Genomic DNA, 20126 nt, shown 5'->3' with positions numbered 1-20126 from the left:
GTGTTGCCTGGGGATACAATGCATACCGCCCTTGTGCTCTCTGTTTGCAAATTCGATATGCCCTAAGACTTTGGACAATAAGTTTGAACACATGAAAGTATTGTACGAGACAGAGATCCACCACATAATGAACATTGACATAAATTAGCAAGATGTCGGGGTCAGTTCAAAGGGCACACTGTTGAATATTAGATTACGGAGTGAACATTACCAGCGCCATCTTGTCCCATTTAGGCTTTTTGCGAGCGCGTAAACGGCAGCCATTTTAAGATTATGGCCACTCTTGTAACATTGCCGATCGCCTGCACGTCTCCCCGACCTTGCGATCATCCCCCGCGCGCTGGCAACCCCCAAGCACATGTTGGAGCCATAAAACAGCCTCAGCGCGACCCAGCCCCGGAGCCACATCCCGTGCGAAACCCACATACCCTCTCATCTCTTTCACGCAAACAGGCCCTTTGATAACCCCTCCTCCATGCCCGATTGTCCGAGCTGATCCCAGGCTATCACCTAGCCCTGCGGATGCAGTTTATTGCCCGCTACAGTATAAACTCGCCTCTCTTCAAAGGGGCTGAGATTCATCAATGTCTTCACACCATAAGATCCGACCGATCACACATATTTCTTTTCCCAGCGGAATGTCCAGCTGCGCGATAGCCATCACATGCTGAGATTGGGGTGGGGACTTCTACTGTAGATATGTGTGGGAACGGGCCCGGAGCGGGGATTCCGAGGATGTCTTTCCGAACATCAAAACATTACCAAGAATGTGTTTTATGTAATAAAGCAATAAACCTGTGTATAAGAGGCCAGGCCTCAGAGATGCTGTTAGAGCACCTCGAGACGATACCCCGTTTGTCCAATCTGACGTGTTCTGCTCCGGAGAGAATTAAACTCTGTTTCCTGCTTTCCAATTCCCAGTGCCTGCCTCTTTATTTGATAATTGTCGAGTGGTTTAGAGGCGACTAACGCCAAAGCAGTGTTAGAAAAGGGTATCCAAAGTAGCTGCTTTTCCACAAGCCCTAAGAAAATAGTGGAGGGACTAATTAGCATAGCGAGTGCTCAAGGATGTGATGGGGAGTGACATTACATAAAGTGATTTCACAGTAACGTCCTGTCCCTGACTTTTAAAGGGAATAAAATATTTCCCTTCCCTCTTCTTCCATCCAGCTCCAGAGATGGATTGTGTAGTGCTTGTCCATTCAAACCATATCTGAAGTTATTGCACTTGTACCTGACTTGAGCAGTCCTGTTTAGGAGGTAGCTGGGCTGCTCCACGCAAGACTGCCTCCATAGTTTGAGCTCCATACATTAACTTCAGTAAACGGAAAACAAAAGATCAATACAACATCAAGCAGTTTCTACATGTCCCAAATATTTTATGCTGCTTCTTTTTACAACTAAATATCCATGTTTCCGCTTGAAATCAACAGGGCATGAATCTGCATCTATAGTCTTGCAAAACATTCGCTCCACAGACACCAGCAGGACCTCCAAGTTAATATTGCCTACATTTTTGCACTCAGTTATGATTTCATCAGTGCACGTTTTAAAAATTAGCATACAACATTGGAATTTGTGAGAGGCAGCTTAGGTAGCACAACCATCATTGGCAGGTTTTTTTCTGTATGAGTGACAGTTAAAGTGCATGTAAGAAATAGTAGATGATAAAAAAGGAAGAGGCATAAAAAGAAAAGGCAGGGTCTGTGTGAGGTAAAGGCCTATGAAAGGGGGCAACAAGTGGACGAGTGAGAATGGCATACGATGGACAGGAGGTTTTGAGAGTGGGACTGAGAGGTGAGAATGAGAACAAAGGTGTGTGTGTTAGGCAGTGGATTTGCAAGAGGTGTGGCCGGGAGACATGAAGAGGAGGATGCAAGCTAGAGGAGGATGAGAAAGGAGAGGGAAAACAAAAGAAGAGGGTGTAGGTAGGTATAAGGGAGCAAGATGGGACAGAGAAAGGGGGAGGGAGGTGCAAGAAAGAAACGTGTGTGGGGGAAGAGGAGCTAGTGAAAACATAGATAAAGATGAAACAAGAGGAGCAATTGAAATGAGAGAAATAGCCAAAGAGATGATCATGAGAGAGAGAGAGAGAGAGAGAGAGAGAGAGAGAGAGAGAGAGAGAGTGGCAGGTGAACCCAATAAAGCCAGTATTCAGGTGAGTTTGTACTGCCTGGTCCCACCCTCTGACCACTTTGAAACTCTGAGTAGGGAAGACCTTTGTAAAGATGTATCATCAACTCCAGCCTGTTAGGTCTAAGGTTCAATGAAAGTTTACGTTTGAGTGCAGCTAGGTGCATGGATAGCTAGGGCTGCTACATGTCTCCTTTGAGGTACACTGATTCACCACAGTGTTATGAGGGTGCCAGTACTATTGACTATTAGCGTTTTAGATCATGACTGCGGTATCTTGAAAAAGCTATATAGGAAATTCAGGACAAACATACACGGTCACGGGCATGCCGTTTCAATGTACGTCCTTCCTTTATGATCTGTTTCATGAACTGCTATCTCAGTACTGACATAGGTAGATCCTCTTGAGTCTCACTTCTACGTTGTTCAGACACACGCTGTCATCAAAAATCAACCTCCTGGTCACAAATATGGGGAAAATGGAATGAACATACAGGGAATATTTGTGAACACCTCGCCACGGGCAATGAGTGAGAACAAAATACAGAGTATAGGAATAGTCTCACAAATGATAGATGCTAGAGATAGGAATGTAAAAGCATGATTCACTGTAAGTGCACTGATCTGAGTGATATTCGCCACAATTGTAACGCATTAATGCTGTTATCAATAAAAAGAATATATTTTCTTTAAAAGCCAACCTCCTATTTTAGAAAGTATATAACATACCAATGGTTCCCTGGTATTTATCATTTATCCATGTGTCACTCTATGCATTGTTTATTCTTTTCTGTCTCGCTTGTCAGTTTTTATTTCTCTTTGGCACTATTACCACTATACTCCATTCCTCATTTCTGGCTTGATTTCCTATCACTTTCTGTTACTCAGGCAACCTTCCTTCCTTGCTGTTTCTCAACCTTCCTTTATAGCACGGTCTTCAGTCTGCTGATATTCTTTTATAGCTAAAAGTAGCCCATTTAAGAATGACACAAAGACAGCAGTGTCATACTCTCTCTCTTTCACTTTGCTTAGAACACACACATATGTTAACACTCAGCCTGCTTGTGCTATTAATTGTTTGATGCACCCATAAAGATTATTCCTATCAGCACACTCAGAGTGCTTTGAACTGTTCTTGCCATAGGCCAGGCAGGGGTTCATAATATATACCACTGATTCTGTCATCAAAAGAATTATTAGTTGGCATGTTAGTGAAAGAGATGACGGGTCTAAAATGTATAGATTTCTGTACATTAATCAATGCGGCAGGATTCGATTATAAAAAATGGAGATAGCCTCAGGGAGACCAGAGATACAGGTATGCAAGTGGAAAAGCATGAACCTTCTCCTAAAAGAGCATCTGTTACACCCGGCATCCTTTACGTGAATTCCCCAGATTTTTTTCCTTCAGACCTCCTGTTTTTGCTTACTTCGTTTTTACCGGCTTTAGGACTCCGGGTACTTTACCTCTGCTAACCAGTGCTAAATTGCATGTGCTCTCTGCTTTAAACATGGTAACATTGGTCTATCCACAATTATCATATTTAATTTACTTTTAAGTCCCAAAGAAAGTGCACTACCTGTGCTCAGGGCCTGACAATTAAATGCTACTGGTGGGCCTGCTGCACTGATTGTAACACCGACTTCAGTAGCCTTCTAAATATGTCTCAAGCCTGCCATTGCAGAGGCTGTGTGTGCAACTGTTATGTCAACCTGGCAAGTTAACCCTCTTATTACGCCCTAACCTTTTTTTAAATACATATAGGTCCCCCCTAAGGTAGGCCCTGGGCAGGGTCCAGTGTATTTAAAAAGTAGGACATGTAACTTTAAGTGTACATGTCTTGGTAATGAAAACTCTTGACTCTGTTTTTCACTACTGAAAGGCCTATCTCAGCCATACGTTAACATTGTGATTACTTTATTACATCTTATAAGTGTAATTTCCATTTAGGAAGAATGGAGTTTGGTGTCTCTGGAATCACAATTTAAAATCCTAACTTATGACGAAGATTAGATTTCAAATTGTAACTCTGATTATGCAACTTTTAGAAAGTTGGCATTTTCTTATTTTAGCCATTTTGTGTATTTTGACTGTCTCTGAATACACCTCTGGGGTAGGTGACAACTGGGATTTGTGCATTCTCTCTAGCCAGCCAAAGGGAGCTTAGGTGTGACTGATGGGCCATCCTGGGCAGGATGGGAGAGAGGGACTGACAACTGAATGGACTGTGTCCTAAACCCACACAAATTGCTGCATGCCCCTCTGTAGTGAGTCTGGAGCAGGAAGGGCAGTGAGTCTGTGCACTTCAAGGGTCTCTCTGGACTGAGAGCAACAGCATGGGTGATCTTAGAGAATGGCACCTGTGTGACGGTGGCAGCATCATTCAGAGATTCAGCTAATTCATTTGCCCTTTTTAGTGGAATAAGCACCAGTTCCAGATATCTGTGCATAACCTACATTCCCCTGATGACTGCATTACATGTTCTGTGATCAGTTGATTCTTACTCTGCTGCTTTTGTACAATACCTGTTCTTCAGGGAATTGAAGTTTGCACTGCAGATGCCCTCAGTGAGAGAAGGGAAGATTGTTTTGCTGCTCTCATGTTGTATCCTTTGCTGTGAGGAAGGGAGAATTGAAGGACTGGGGCTCAATTTATAGCTTTACAGTGAGGGGGAAGCTTATATTGCTATGACCCATGCTGTGGCTGTTCTGTAATGGGAGGGAATCTTGTACTGCAGCAGCTTAGCAATTCTTGTTCCATAAGGAGAGTTGGTAGCATTACTACTGCCTTGACAAACATATTCCATGAGGTTGTGAAGCATCCTGCATAATAAATCCAGCACTCCTTGATGCTTTTTTAAGAGGTTTATTCAAAGATAAATTGATTCCATCCATCAGCAAACAGGTAATGAAGCAACTGACTTGAATTGGAATCATCACAAGCTCAGAACACAATTGAATGGTTAATATTCCATTACAACATAACATTAAGCTCTACCAAGAACGTATTAAACAACAGTATACTTGAATTACCACAGGGTGGTTACCTTAAGTTGCTGCTACTGTGTTGTACTTGGTTTTTATAGCTAAGCATTACTATAGAAATGAGTAAATATGCTCAGGAGATTTGAGTGAGTTCTGCTGAGGCAGAGCTCTAGGATGGAGCCTAACAAAGGCCCTGCAAAGTGGAGACATGTGGAGGAGGCTCAAGAAGAGCCTGAAGAAGAGGACATGGGACATGATTCTACTATTATGCCATTGGAATTTCCTGCAGTAGACATTTTGCAAAATAAATATTAATGATGAAGGATGTTTTTGAACAATACCATTGTAAGGATTTTGAAGAGCCTCCTCTACAAATCATGATCAGGAACCTTTTTAGTAAAAAGCAGAAGGAAGTAGAGAAGCCAATTTCTCAAGGTTCTTATCAAAACTATATCCATTACCGGGGTTTAAAGAAGAATCTCAAACATCCACTGTTTAAAGGAAAACTCATTAAATGGCATCATAACATCTGACGGTGCTGGGCCTTCAGATCCTATTGACAAAATAATTGAATCAGCAATCAAGAGGTCTTTCTCTGGCCCTAACTTTTCACTCAGTGCAAATACCTTTGCAACCTATTTAGTACAGTCTTCTTTGAGAGATGTTCAAAGTTTGGTGGACTGTTTGCAGCAAGCAGGAGAAACAACTACTATATTGTCTCTTCTGGAGCTGCAAGTGAGATTTTTACCAGCTATACATTTTCATCCCTTGTCTTCAGCTGCTGTGGTAGCATCATCTGCTATTGTACCCCATTGTAAATTATGGATATGATCTTGAAGGGCAGACAATTTGCAGAAAGTACTTTTAATTTGATCACCTTTTTCTGGAGCCATATTATTTGGAACACTATTGGCTGATCTAATAAAATGTCTTGGGAAGATCGAAAGCACTTGACAGCAGTTTGCTCATTCTTTAGGAGTTCGGGGTTTAATGCTAGGAGAATTTGGGTTGTTTGCAACAGTGAGATCCTGGTTAAAGCCCTTTCATTCCAGGATTTGGGTCTGGGTAGCCCCAGGTGGGGAACATCCTTTACAACGCAGTAATGACAACGCAGTGCCATTACAACGCGGGTTTCACAACGCAAGTCGATACCACGACTTGTGCTGGAGGGCGCTCTAGGACAAGGAATAGTATAATTTACTATCCAACACCTTCCCTACTGTATGTAGACTGGAGTTGGAATAGTAAACTATACTACTCCTAAGTCCAGCACCCTCCAATGCAAGTCGTTGTAACAACTTGCGTTGTAAAACCTGCGTTGTGATGGTCTGCGGTATTTTATACCGCGTTGTACCGTCATACATCCCCCCATGTGTTGAAAAGTCTCAGCACCAAACAAATACTGTCACCTCCTAATGTCAAAATAGTGACTGTTTACCAGAAGAGTCTTCCATTTAAGATCTTGGAGGGAAGATTAAAAAGATTCATCAAAGTCCATAACACCAAGATCTCAGATGCATGGATGATACAGACGGTTCAGAATGGCTACAGAGTACAGCTTAAGCAAATCCCCTGGACAAGTTCCAGAAAACACCAACACCTCATTGCCTTATTCATCAGAGGACCATTCAGGTGTTTCGATGAAGGCAGCAGTTACAGTAGTGTCAATAAGTGAACAGAGGCAGGGGTACTACTCAATTCTGGTTCTTTTGCAGAAACAGGAGATTTTCACACTGTCTTGGACTTAAATAAAGTGAACATGTTTGTGTTTCATATACCATTCAAAACAATAGCTTTACAAAAAATCCTTCCTCCAATATCCCTGGAAGATGTTTTGGCTTCATTAGACCTGAAAGATGACTATTTACACATACCAGCACACCCCAACTCAAAAGTGCTTAGGGCTTTGTGTCTTGGTGAATCACTCCCAGCTCATGATGCTGCTCTTTGAACTATCATCTTCTTCAAGGATATTTACCAAAGTTTTAGCTCCATTTATGGGTTTAATTCATTCTGATGGAATTTAATTATTTTTATGTCAAGACGAGGGAACAGAGGGTGTACAAAGAGTGTCAAGTAGCTCGTCAGTTTTGGTGGATTTTTAATGAAAATTAATCAAATGTGGTGCCATCCGAACACCTAAAATGTGTTTTTCTTCCTAACTCAATGAAGGAGAAGTTGCTGCACGATCCTTCCACATTTCTTCAGAAGGTGTAAGTAATGGCCAAACAAAGGTCAACGGTCCAGAGAGATATGGCAGCATCTACCAATGTGATACTGTGGGTATGCAATTATCTTCAATCCTTAGAACAGCATGTACAGGATTCATGGGGTCAGGCATTCAAGAGCTGAGCTAATCCTAGTGGCTAGATTTCCTGAAGTTAGAGAAAGGGCATTCTGTTGAATATAGGTTACTACAACATATGGGATTACTATGCATACTTTTACAGTGTCTGTGGATGCGTTGTAAGGTATGCAATGTCTTCTTTTGCTTCCCTCCTCAGTAGTAAGAACAACAGATGCAATATAGCTAGGGCTGGGAGGCAAATTTGGGGAATCTCAAAGCACAAGAGTTATGACACCAGATAGAAAAACAGAACTTTTCCAACTTAAGTTTGGTAGCCATTGTTCAAGCCATTTTGCACATTAAGGAGCATACTCTGGGCCAGATAGTTTGTACAACATCAGACAGTCAAGTTGCATATTTTTATGTAAACAGAAAAGGGCAACTCAAAGAACCGGCCTTTAGCAGCCCTAGATGTTTCACTGGGAGAGATGAATCGCCTTTACATTCAGGTAGTAAGCCTAAAGACCTCCTGAGCAGGATCCTTCCTGTGTCAATGACATGTTGTTATCCCCAGAAGTATTTTAGGAAATTATGACTTGGGCTGGTCATGCAAGGACAGATCTGTTTGCATCAGAGGACCAATCTATTTTATTGATATTCTGTTTTCTAGTCCGATCGAACAGTGCTTCGGACAGAGAGCATCTGGTTATTCCATGGACAAGGAAATTGCTAAATGCTTTTCCACATTTCCTCTATGGATGTATGTATCTATGTAGCAAAAACCTAGCTGTGAAGCAACGAAACACTGTACCTTATCTAATTTTACAAGTCATGAGTATTACCACGGCTTGTAAGGACTGGGGTGAGGAAGATGGACACATGTCTTCAAATAAGAAGTGGGGGGAATAAACAAGTTGGGCAGTATGCAAGTGACATCACAGTGTGCGATTTCGCTTGTGGCATCACAGGATGTGACATCACTACAAGTGACATCAGATCTTCAGACCTCACACATATGTTTATCAGATCTATGATGAGTACATTTGAGCGCATTACAAAATTTAACAAATTACATTTTGCATAAGGGTTGTGCCAAAAAATGGTACTACTCTGACTCAAAATCTTGCCCTCAACTTTTTTCAAAACCCTGCCACAAGGAAATTGGCAACATGGAGAAACATGACAGTAAATCTGTCCTGCTTAATGGGTTGCAGAGTCTGCATTTTTTTATGGGGTTAAAGCACCTGCTGCAAAGACATTTGTGTGCCTTGTAATTCTCAGGGAATAATATATAAATGGTGCAATAACCCTGGAGGTTAACACCGTAGTTGAAAAGAACTGTGTTTTTGACTAGTCCCAGTTTTTAATCAAAGTAGCATAGAGGGTTAATCTGCCTCCTACACAGCACATCATGTAAAATACAGTTGACCAATTTTTATTTTATGATGACCTGTAAGTGGGTTTTTGCTTTTAACACAGAGATCCGGTGAGCTATGAAGGGTATGTGACTACTATACCATGTAACCGTCACTGTCTTATGTAAAGTATCCTGTACATTGATGTATACACTTACATGATTTATTATCAATGTATAATGTTTTCGTGTTATGTAAAGCACTCTGACACTAAGATGAGTAGTGCTATAAAAGAAATTAAACAAAATAGTGGTATTCAAATTATTATTTATGTAAATACTAGGACAGACCAACACATATGTACTTCTTACAGTGCATGTATATATCATATGCAGGGAGTGAACAAAGTCAAAAGTATGTCTCTCTTAAGTACTTATGAAGTAATGAGCAGTGTGCCTTTGTTTCCCTTCCACAGCATTCGCACCTTGGTGTCAGGCTCTAGATAGCCCCTAGCAAAGGATACGCCAACAAAAGGAGGCCTGATGGCCCCTTAAATTCAGCCTTTGTTTTGGGCTCAGCTGGAGAAAATATTAAAGACCCCTCCCCGCCTGCACATTGCTGCTTGGAACTAAAGCAGACAATGTGCAGGCTCTGTTGAATATGTCCCTGTGTCAGAAAATTACACTGGGTCAAGTACAGCATATTTCAATGGGGCCCAACTTCTTGGCAGGGTGGATGGTGTCCACCCTATGGAAATAGTGGGTGGACGCCGTCTAACCGCGTGTACCCTCAACTCGTGCCCTGGCGAAGAGGTAAGGAGAAAAACCTGGTTACTTACGTGCTATCTTTATTAATCTGAGCACAAATGTTCCTCGTCCTTATTTTCAATCCCACCACCCCCAGTTTCATTCAGATGACCTTTTTCAAGGTCTTGCTTAGCAAAAGTAGGAAGTAGCCTTGAGTAGCTAAGGTATCAATCGATGGAAACGGAAACAGTTTCTGATTGAGTTGGTCTTTTTTTTACTTCCTAGTTTGCTTGGGCAGGCAAAACTATCTGTGAGTGTTGCATATTCCTCAGCTTCTGAGGACAAGGAATTACTAGGACTCAGGTAAAGAAGCTAATTGGTAAGTAACTGGGTCATCACCAGCCACAATGTCCAATCTCAAATGACAAAGGAGCACCCGTCTGAGAATCAGGAAGCTGCCGGGTTCTGGGAGATGGACCCCATCATTAGGCAGGCTGCCCTGTACCCGCTGCAGGACTGCATCCAGTGGGAACTAAAAACAAGAAAAAAAAATCTTGCAACCTTTAATGCTATGTTTCCCCTAAGACACCACTGTTTCATTATATTTCAACACAACAACCTTCATAGGATAGGAAAATCCCTTCAAGAGCCAATCAAAGTGTAACAATCAATCAATCAGGAATTTGTAAAGCGCACTACTCACCTGTGAGGGTCTCAAAGCGCTTGGGGGCAGGGGGATAACATGAACTCTATTTTCTGGAAACACACAACTTCTGCCGGATCAAAAACTCTACTCAAGGTAATCAACAAGTGGACGGACCTAAAGTCCCTTTCTAAACAGTGCTTCTTATTTATTTTAACAACTTGTAAAGCACACAAATACCCATAGGTGTCTCAGGGCTATATGCTGGAAAGGTAGGCAAAAGTTGATTAGAAAGCCTATTGCTTGAAGAGCCAGGTTTTTATTTGTTTTCTAAATGATAGCAGCGTGGGACTAGCCGTTAATCTGCATGGGAATATAAATCCACAGTTTGGATGTGGTAACTATGAATCTTCTGTCATACCAGTTGCCTTTCTTGGTTCTAGGGACGACCAGAAGTTTGGCATCTGCTAAGCGAAGAGATCTGACGGGCGTGTAAGCCAGAAAGGCTTTCTTCAAATATTCCTGTCCTGCATTGTGGATTGCCTTGTGGGTAATACAGAGAACTTTATATTTTGATCTGCTTCTTATGGGCAGCCAATGGAATTGTCACACCACATTAGAGATGGCCTTGAACTTTTGGGGTATCCAACAGTATCCTTGCGGCTGCGTTCTGTACCAACTGCAGCTTACCAAGAACCCTTCCATGTGCATTAATTAAAAGGCTATTGCAGTAGTCAACCTTAGACATGACCAGAGCACCGATTAACTTTTTCCCTGTACTAGCCGAGACAAAAAGTAACAATTTCTTTATCATCCTTAAAACATAAAAGGATGAGGAGACCACTGCGTTAGCATGATGTATAAAAGATAATCTATCATCATAAATGACACCGAAGTTCCTGGCTTTTCTGATAGGGATTGGGGTAATCCCAAATTATCTGGCCACCAGGCCGGAGACCATCCTGGGGAAAGATTTCCAAAGACAAATACTTCTTTCTTGGCTGAGTTTAATTTAGAACAGTGATTTGACATCCTGGTGCTAATGGCCAACATACCACCATGAAAGCTGACCGAAACTGCATCTCCATTTTTATGTACGGCAAGCACCGATTGAGTTTCATCAGCATATGATGTGAGACCCATCCCATACGATTTAATTACTCATGCTAAATCTGTGACGTAGATGTTAAACAAAGTCGGACTTAGAGACAATCCTTGCGGAACCCCTCATGGGAGTGAAAAAACTGGTGCGTTGAAGTCGCCCAAACTAACTAACTGGGTGCAATTTGATAGAAATGAGGATAGAAGAACTTTAGCCTTGTGATCAATGCCGAAGGCTGAGACACGATTGATCAGCGTAGCATGATCAACCGTGTCAAAGCTGCAGATAGATCTAATAGCACCAGTGCTGCAGGACCTCCTTTGTCCAGCGCAAACCACATTTCATCAGAGGCTTTAATGAGTGTGGTTTCTGTGCTATGGCCTTTCCTAAAGCCAAACTTTGTATCATCCAGCAGCTTATTCTCCTCAATAATTTGAGCCAGCTGAGTATTCATAATCTTTTCAATGAGTTTAGCTGGTAGAGGAAGATGCACAAATGGTCTCTCCTGGATCCAAATGTTGGCCAGGTTGTTTTTTTTTAGTTCTGGCAACAATTTCAGGACTGAAGGGGGGCACGGGTCAAACGGTGAGCCTGATTTGACTGTGCTAACCAGATCAGAGATCTGTTCTACTAAAACTGGCCTAAATTCCATGCAGTTGGAAATGTCCCTCCTCTTGCTATCTCCTACCAGCTGATTCCAGACTACAGCGGGGGCAGTAAAGTTTGAATGAATTAGCCCTACCTTATCCTGAAAGCTGATGGCTAACGAATCACATAGTACTTGGGATGCTGACTTAGAGGAGCTATCCGCTGGCCTTGCCAACTTAGAAACTACCTGAAAAAGCTGTTTAGGTGAGTCTTGTGCAGTTTCTATTTTCCTGGTATAATAATTACTTTTTTCTGTAAGTATAAGACATTTATAATTTGACAGTGCCATCTTGTAGAGGGATTTCTCCTGGTTGTCATACACTAGGTGCCAGCACCTTTCATGTTTCCTACAGTGTTGTTTCTCGAACCACAGTGCCTCAAAGAATCAAGGGGCAGAGGGAGCCTTCCTGTTTTTGGAGACAGTTTTATATGGTACTGGTCTAGTAAAAGCATTTTGAAGCCATTTCATGTAATTGTGGAGGCCAGTTCTGGGTCTGGAACTTCTTCTGGCTGGGTGTCAATCAGATGTTGTTTAAGAAGGGCCTGATCTATATCACTCCAAGCCTTAAACTGTTTGGGGGGATTGAGCTGGAGTGTAGGGAGGAAGGATCCAGTATCCTGATATTAAATAATACTGCAAAGTCATCAGACTACGTCAGAGGGAGGATCTCCTTGATAGAGATCTGCTCGTTGTTTGTGAAAAGACCATCCAGTGTATGCCCAGCTGAGTGCGTAGGACTCCTGACTTTTTGAGAGAGTCCTAACACCTCTTACTCAGAGGTAAGGGTTATAGAATCCTTCTCTTCGAATCATGGATCTAGTTGGGCACAAACCAGCTTACACTGATTTCCACCATTATTGATAGCCCCTAATTGCTTAAAACATTTTTTCTGTTCATCACATAAGGTAAGGTGGCATTGTCAAGCTTAAAAAAACCTCCAGATAAAAATTAAAATCTCAAAGGATGGTGAAATTAGATTCACCTACAGCGGATTACTGTAGGTTTCCTATTGCTGATAGAAAATCTCCCCTGGGGCCGGTGGACGGTAAGGAGAATCCCCTTCAATGATGAATGATTAGTGAGCATTATATTGAAATTAAATACCTCACATACCATAGAGGGAATCGTCTCTATCTTGACTAAAAAGTAATTTTGGTGTATGAGAACCAAACCTTCCCGTCTTTTCTTTACTCTGTTGCATGTGCAAGCAGCTAAGCTGTCCGGAGTAGTGAAACAGAAATCTGGGCCTGCTGAGGGCTCGGCCCACGTTTCTGTGATACATAGTTCAAGATGATGATTATCTAAGAGTTCTGCTACTTCGTATTTATACTTTAGGAGAGAGCGGGCATTGATCACGTCAGAAAATACCATGTCCATTTCCTTATACTTTTCCGACTGTGTGTTTCTTGAATGCAGTTTCAGTCTGGTTAGTATGTATCCTGTCATGGACCTCCAATCTAAACCCACTGGTAGGACATAAAACTGTGACCCTGTTGGGGCGAATCATGGATCTAGTTGGGCACAAACCAGCTTACACTGATTTCCACCATTATTGATAGCCCCTAATTGCTTAAAACATTTTTTCTGTTCATCACATAAGGTAAGGTGGCATTGTCAAGCGAAACTTAAAAAGAAATGTACCTGTTGTTTTTGATGGATGTTTTAAACTAGAGCCTGAATAAAGTCCGCCTTGGGAGCAAGAAATTCAGAACAGGATTTTACATTGGCAAGCAGTATATCCCAATTTTAAACAACAATTTAAAAAAAAAAATCTCTTAAAAGTGTGAAGGTATGGTACTTACTGGGTGAACAGGAGGGAAATGTATTCTTCCAATTATAATCCTTATCGCAATGTGCCGTGATTCGTTTCTCCAACGTGTAATTTTCATTGCATGCAACTTCATAATATGTACTAGCATTAAATGTAGTTTCTCTTTCCTTGCCACCCAAGGTTGTGACATATCCATTTTTAACAAAAGGGAGTGAACAAGAGGTCCCTGAAAATGAAGAACAATCCGAGAGGCATGTTAAAAATCAATTACCATTGCAACCTTCTTGAACAATTAATAGAGCAAAAGAGGCACCAGGCAGACGTTAAATAACATGTCTAAAATGTGGACGGGCCCGCGTGAACACGTATCAACTAAATGTAACCTTGGCACCTGATTATCGATTTAACATGGCATCTCTTTAGCAATACCTGTATTATTGACCTCAGACAAATGAAAAGCTGACTCAGCACTGCTCGTATTCAAGCAGGGGAACTGCAGGTTACACATCAGTTTATATGTCGGCAACGGTGCTGAAATAATTTGGGGAGTGGTGAGCAGGCCAACGATATCACCTCACTAGATAGACCAAGTTGGTCCTGGCCCATTGATATACCTCTGTAAAAACATTGTTGACAAAAGTTTTTCATTTTTCATTTGTGTTTTTGTATCATTAGAGAAGTAATTTAGCTTGGGTAGACATTGCTAACCAGGGCCGAATTTTTCTGGACGACATTTTTTAAAATGGCGGATGTGTTGCAGTGATGATGTAATATTTCAGAAACTCTTAGACCTATATACTTTTTTTTTCATGTCAAAACATAGGTTTTAGGGGTCAATCAGTCCTATAGAGGCAGAAAATAACTCCTCAGAGCAACGCTTATGTTATTTTCAAGTTTTCTTTTGATTCAAATTTATAAACATGAGCGAAGTAGGTGGTAGCAAATTATCTTTATTTCCTGACAGACAGTTGCTAACTCCAAAATCTGAGGACTCCTTCAACAAAGCAAAATGTGTCATATGCCAAACTAATCTGAAAGAAAAGCTAACATCAACAACGGCTGGAAAGAAGAGAGTTCGAAATGTCGCAGAAATATGGCAAGGAAAAGTTCACTAAAGATTGAAACTGATGAATGAAGAGGATCAAATATGTTATCATTGTAACAACAAGCGCTACAAGTTGTATACATTGGAAAAAAGTCTGGAGAAGATATCTAAAAAAATAGCAAAAACAAGTGAATCACAAAAAGAATCTAAGTCTTCTGAAAAAGCAACGACTACGAAACCAAATGACCATCCACATAGAAGAACGTTGGCTACCCCTCGTTCACCTCCAACAACTGATCAGAAAGCAGAGGATCTTCATTGTGTTATCTGTGTTTTAGACAGAACAAGGACCAAAGGGATTGATGAGAGAACAAAGTACATTGTATGTGAGTCTCACAGGGCAAACATGTTTTTATCTGCAGCAAGTTTCTTCCAAGATGAAGTTTTCAGCCGAGTAGCTTATCTAAACAGTGAGGTGAATGTATTTTCAGTGGATTTGTATGCTCACCCGAACTGCGTGCATGCATACATCCGAGCATATGAAAGTTCAAGGAGCTCCCAGCAGCAATGTAACCCCCAGCCTTCAGTTAAGTTTGCACTCTCTGAAAAAGCAAATTAAGTTTTAAAGCCACACAGTGAGATCAGATAAATAATGGTCACCATTGATGAAACTATATCGATCCATAATGGTGAGAATGTACAATGACAGAATTTGCTTTTGTCAGTCTAACAAAAAGAAGGACCCACTCATGGTGGTCTCAGCTGATTTGACTCCTGACGTTCTTGCTGCCAAAATAAGATGACAGGATGCAGCAAAATCAGCAGGAACCATTTTAAGAAACATCCTGAAAGATTTACATTTTGGACTTATTGACAAAAATTGTGATGCCACAGAGCCTCGCAAATCATGGGAGTCAACAAGAAGGCCTGAAGTTGCATTAACATTTTTTTACATCATTGTTTAATAACAGCAAATCAAAACTGTTACAAACTAAAGTTTTTGAGTCCGGAACAGAAGCCAACAACATTGATGATAGCTTTGAAGATATAAGCGTAGGAGTGGAAGATAATCCCATGAACTGAAAGCCTTAGACAGTGCACATATACTGTCTATTCCAAATAATTTTTTATGAATTACATCATGGCAAAAAGAAACCTCTGCTATACATGATGACTACTTACACAGTCTATGACAAGTGTAAAAGTAGAGAGTTAATCACTTCAATTAATAGGATTGGTGTATCAACAAGTTATAATGACATAGTTTGGAGCAGGAACTTGTTAGAAGCTCATGCTGCATAATCTTGTAAATCCGACAGCATACCACTTTCAAGTCAGTTTACCAGGAAAGTACTTGCTTTTGATAATTTTGATTTTGGAGACAGCTCTTCTTTGTCTGGAATATCCAGTACAAATGATACTGTCATGGTGCTTTTTCAAGACTGTACCAATGAAGTACCTGCTGGAAAACAAGCTGTGTCAGCTGTAGGCATAAACAAATGAAGCTGCAAACGTATAACACAAACTGCCTTGCCAATTTGTGCAAAATCACTACAAGCCATCAACATATCTCAGTCTACCAGAAAGTTTAACCCCTCTCACGCTTGTGACGGAACCGTTCCGTCACGTCCCCTTCAGGTGGGCTGTGCTGGTGAGCACAGCTCACCCGAGGGCCGTGACGGAGCGGTTCCGTCACAAGCACGGGAGCGCCGCGCGCCCCCCCGCCCCTTAGCACTGCGGCGGAATAGCCGCCGCAGTGAAAGGGTTAAAAGTGGCAGAGGACATGGATTTTCTTCTACCTGATGCTCCAGTCCACTAAGATGATTTAACTGAATTTATCATATTTATTCATTGATGCGGACTGATGAATGTAGAAAAGCCAGTTTCACAGTGGGTTGGAATTCATTCTATGATCTCCCACAACACCATACCATTGAAGAAGGTTGGGCTTTTACCAGTAATACGATCTCCAGTCACAAACTACGGATTAGTATACACAGCTCTAAAAAATGTCCAAAATGTGCATGCTCAGCTTGAAGATCAGCCTATCCTGCAAATTTTCTACTATGAAGGCGATTGCATGAGCAATCTAGTAGCATTTGATGATCTTTATCCAATGATGTGTGTTATCCACATGACAAAGGTTGCATTGTGGTGTGCAGGAGGTTATCTCAGTGGATGTGGCATAAATGATGCACTTATTGTGGCTCAATTCTTTGAAAACAAAACTGTCCAGTGAGTTGAGCGGAACTCATTATGTTCATTAATTACAATGTATGCTCATCGTATCTGAGGATATAGAAATATTGTGTTGGAATGCTTTCTAGAACAAGAATGATAAATTTGGTTTTTAATATCTTATCTCAGAAGTGAACAAGTGACAGGGTGCACGTCATTTAAAAGACCTAATGCAAAGCCAGGCAATGTCGATACACTCAGCTCAAAATCTGAAAACCTGAAAACCAAGTTAGTAGAGTTTGCCAAAGAATGTGAAGAAAAATTCGAACTTTGCAAGTACTGGGTAAATGTTTTGCACATGATAGCTCTAGTGAAAATCTTGGTACATGCTGATCGGGAAGGTTATTGGGAGCTGCACGTGAAGACTGTGGAGTCACTGATTACTGTGTTTCACGACTTCAGTTGCATAAACTACCTGAGCTATGGGTCCTGGTATTTGGAAAGAGTGAAAAGGCTAGAGGTGGAAAAAACATACCTCTACAGAAATGAAGTCCAAGACATTTTGTGGAGAAAGACAGACAGGGAAGTTTCAATTTTGTGGCTCCAGATATAAAACTGGAAAAGGCGATCCAGAGATCACAGAAAAGCGCCCAGGGAATTGATGGTCAGACAGGTAAAAGTGAATATGTTGCTCAATGGCAGCTAGTTCACCATGAAGTCCTTTCTATTTGCAATGTTTTAAGAGAGATGAAAAATTCATAATTAATGTACCATTGTGAAACTGTTCCTCACCATGAACTTGTGGGAAAGCGAGGGGAACATTTTAATGAACATGTTGACGGCCTTCCTCATTTTATGCAGCAGCAAGGAAACCCCTTTGAAATGACTGAGCCTGTATGACTACACAACTTCTTGACCAAATAATATGCCAATAATAATATAAAGACTTGTGTACTATATGTCCTGGAACATGGATTGAAACTAGACGCAGTAGTGAAGTAGGAGAGATTTATATTGAAAGAGAAAAAACTGTTTGACAAAATCACTAAAGCTAAACTTCCATGCTTTAATTGCCATAGTAAGAGTTTTGTTCAACCAGCCTCTACAAAACAGGTTTTGCAAGCATATAGATAGATGGATGTAACAAAAGAAAGGAGTGACTTTATCAAGGACATTCTGTCACATGATCCTATTCCAAAAAACGCACTATTTGATGGAATTGCTGCAATCAAACATGTGAAGCACATACTCGTTTGTACAAGTGCTCGAAAAAGACTTTCACCCGAAGTCTTTCCATTCAAAAAGGTGTCCTCATTGAAAACTGCTGTTGTTGTGGACTATATGTCACAATTGTGAATGGCCAAATCCATGCAAATCTTCAGCGAGGTTGTTTCAGACTGTTCTACAGATATCAAAGCCCTTGCAAGAACTGCACATTGTATGTGACAGTTATCTTGAACTATCTGTCAAAGAATGTGAGAGAATTAGATGAATGTCTTGAAGTGGACCAAATGACCTTGCCTACATAAAAAAATTCAACCCCATACCTGTGCAACTTGATACATTCTGGTCATCAACATTGAACAAGATGAACTTACAGATGTTAACTCACCAAAACATTGCTGATGCTTCAGTGAACACTGAATTTCCAATTATTGCAGGTGTAATAATTGTCAATTAGGAGTTGGTGCCGGCAGAAATATATTCAAAAGGTACGGGCCATATTGTCCAAGAATTTACCAGCAAATTGGAGAAAGCTGACCTTCATGCTGTGTCACATGTTGAGTGGGCTGTTTAAAATGTTTCCAATCGAGTCATTACACTTTCAAGTGATACAGATGTTATTATTTTGCTACTTAGATTTGTTGCAATGTTCATAAGTCAAGGATTGTCAGAGTTATAGATATGATATGGAACAGGTGAGAAAAGACTCTTAATCCCGCTTCATATTCTGCACAATAAATTTGACGCAGAGATGCCCAGTGTTCTTATCAAGGCAGATATTCTTACAGGTGATGACACTATGAGCAAAATTCAAACAAAGCCTGTAGCTTTAACTGCTGAATCTGTGAAGTTTCTAAAAGGATTTGCAGAGAAAGAAGAAGTATGTGGCTTTAAAGACGTAAAAAATACCTCGAGCATGTGTGGAAAATGAGTTCTGACTATCACACATTTGATGATCTTCGGTACAGTGAGTTCAAGAGATCAGTCCTGTTAAGTGACCTTCCACTGACATCATATTCTGTGTTTGGACACATTACAAGAGTGTTCTACTTGATCAAAACATGTGTAAATGTTTTGGATCATTCATATGTAGAGAAAGATCTGTGTGAATTTGGTTGGGAAAATATTGATGGGGTGCTTAAACCTACGACATTTCTAAAGCTTCTACCCACAGAACTTACATTGCATGTACTTGCAAAACCTGTGCTGCAAAACGATGTCCCTGTCGATATGCTCCTCTCAAATGTACCACGAGCAGTTGCCGAAACAAATAAAGTGAACTATGAAAATGTGTCTAAAACAGGAGTGATAAACATATATTTTTTTCATATTTAGATTATAGCATTGTTTGGTGTACACATAAAAGGATTAAAAAACATTATTCTTTGTTTCATTTCTCTACGACTCTTCTTCCTCTATTATAGCCACCATTTTGGAAAATGGTGGAAGGGTTGCTCTAAGGAGTTATTTTATGTTTCCAGAAGACTACTTGACCCCTAAAACCTATGTTTTGACACCAAAATGAAGTATATAGGTCTCATGGTTCCTGAGATATTACATCATCCACCATTTTTAAAAATGTGGTCCAGAAAAATTTGGCTCAGAGCAGCAATGTCTACCCATGCTAAATTACTTCTCTAATGATCTAAAAATAAAATAAAAAATTTAAATCTCTGGACAACAATTTTTTACGGCTGTATATCAGGGGACCAGCATTAAGTGTCCTTAATTAGGGATCCCTGGTAAGCATAAAAGGGAAATCGTGTGAGGTCCAATACTGCTTTTTTTTGTTAATAAAAACATGACCTAAAATGTGGAGTATAGGTTATTGTTTTGAAGTTTGAGTTCGGATCAGGAATCTTTCTGTGAAAACACCATGTTTTTGTCCCGCACAAGTTCTGTTAGGTAGAATGTGGCAGAATTTGTAAGGGAAAATTGTATAATATTCTGAGTTTTAGAGCTTGGATGAGGGAAAAACATATTTCTACCAGTGCCTAAATAAAGCTG

The 20126-nt window shown here is 40.7% G+C and overlaps 1 protein-coding gene across 1 annotated transcript in view; it reads right to left on the bottom strand.

The window, feature by feature from the left end:
* LOC144755524 (C4b-binding protein alpha chain-like) overlaps positions 1-20126 on the bottom strand; it is a 553044-nt gene that overhangs the window by 111170 nt on the left and 421748 nt on the right. Inside the window, exon 13 of the mRNA XM_078644533.1 lies at positions 13704-13898. Within this exon, the coding sequence (XP_078500659.1) occupies positions 13704-13898 (195 nt within the window). The remainder of the gene's footprint in view (positions 1-13703; positions 13899-20126) is intronic.

This window comes from Lissotriton helveticus, chromosome 5_1 (assembly GCF_964261635.1).
Source record: "Lissotriton helveticus chromosome 5_1, aLisHel1.1, whole genome shotgun sequence".
NCBI classification, from domain to species: domain Eukaryota; kingdom Metazoa; phylum Chordata; class Amphibia; order Caudata; family Salamandridae; genus Lissotriton; species Lissotriton helveticus.
Note: the sequence above shows the minus strand (reverse complement) of the source record. Positions and strands in the feature narration are given on the sequence as shown.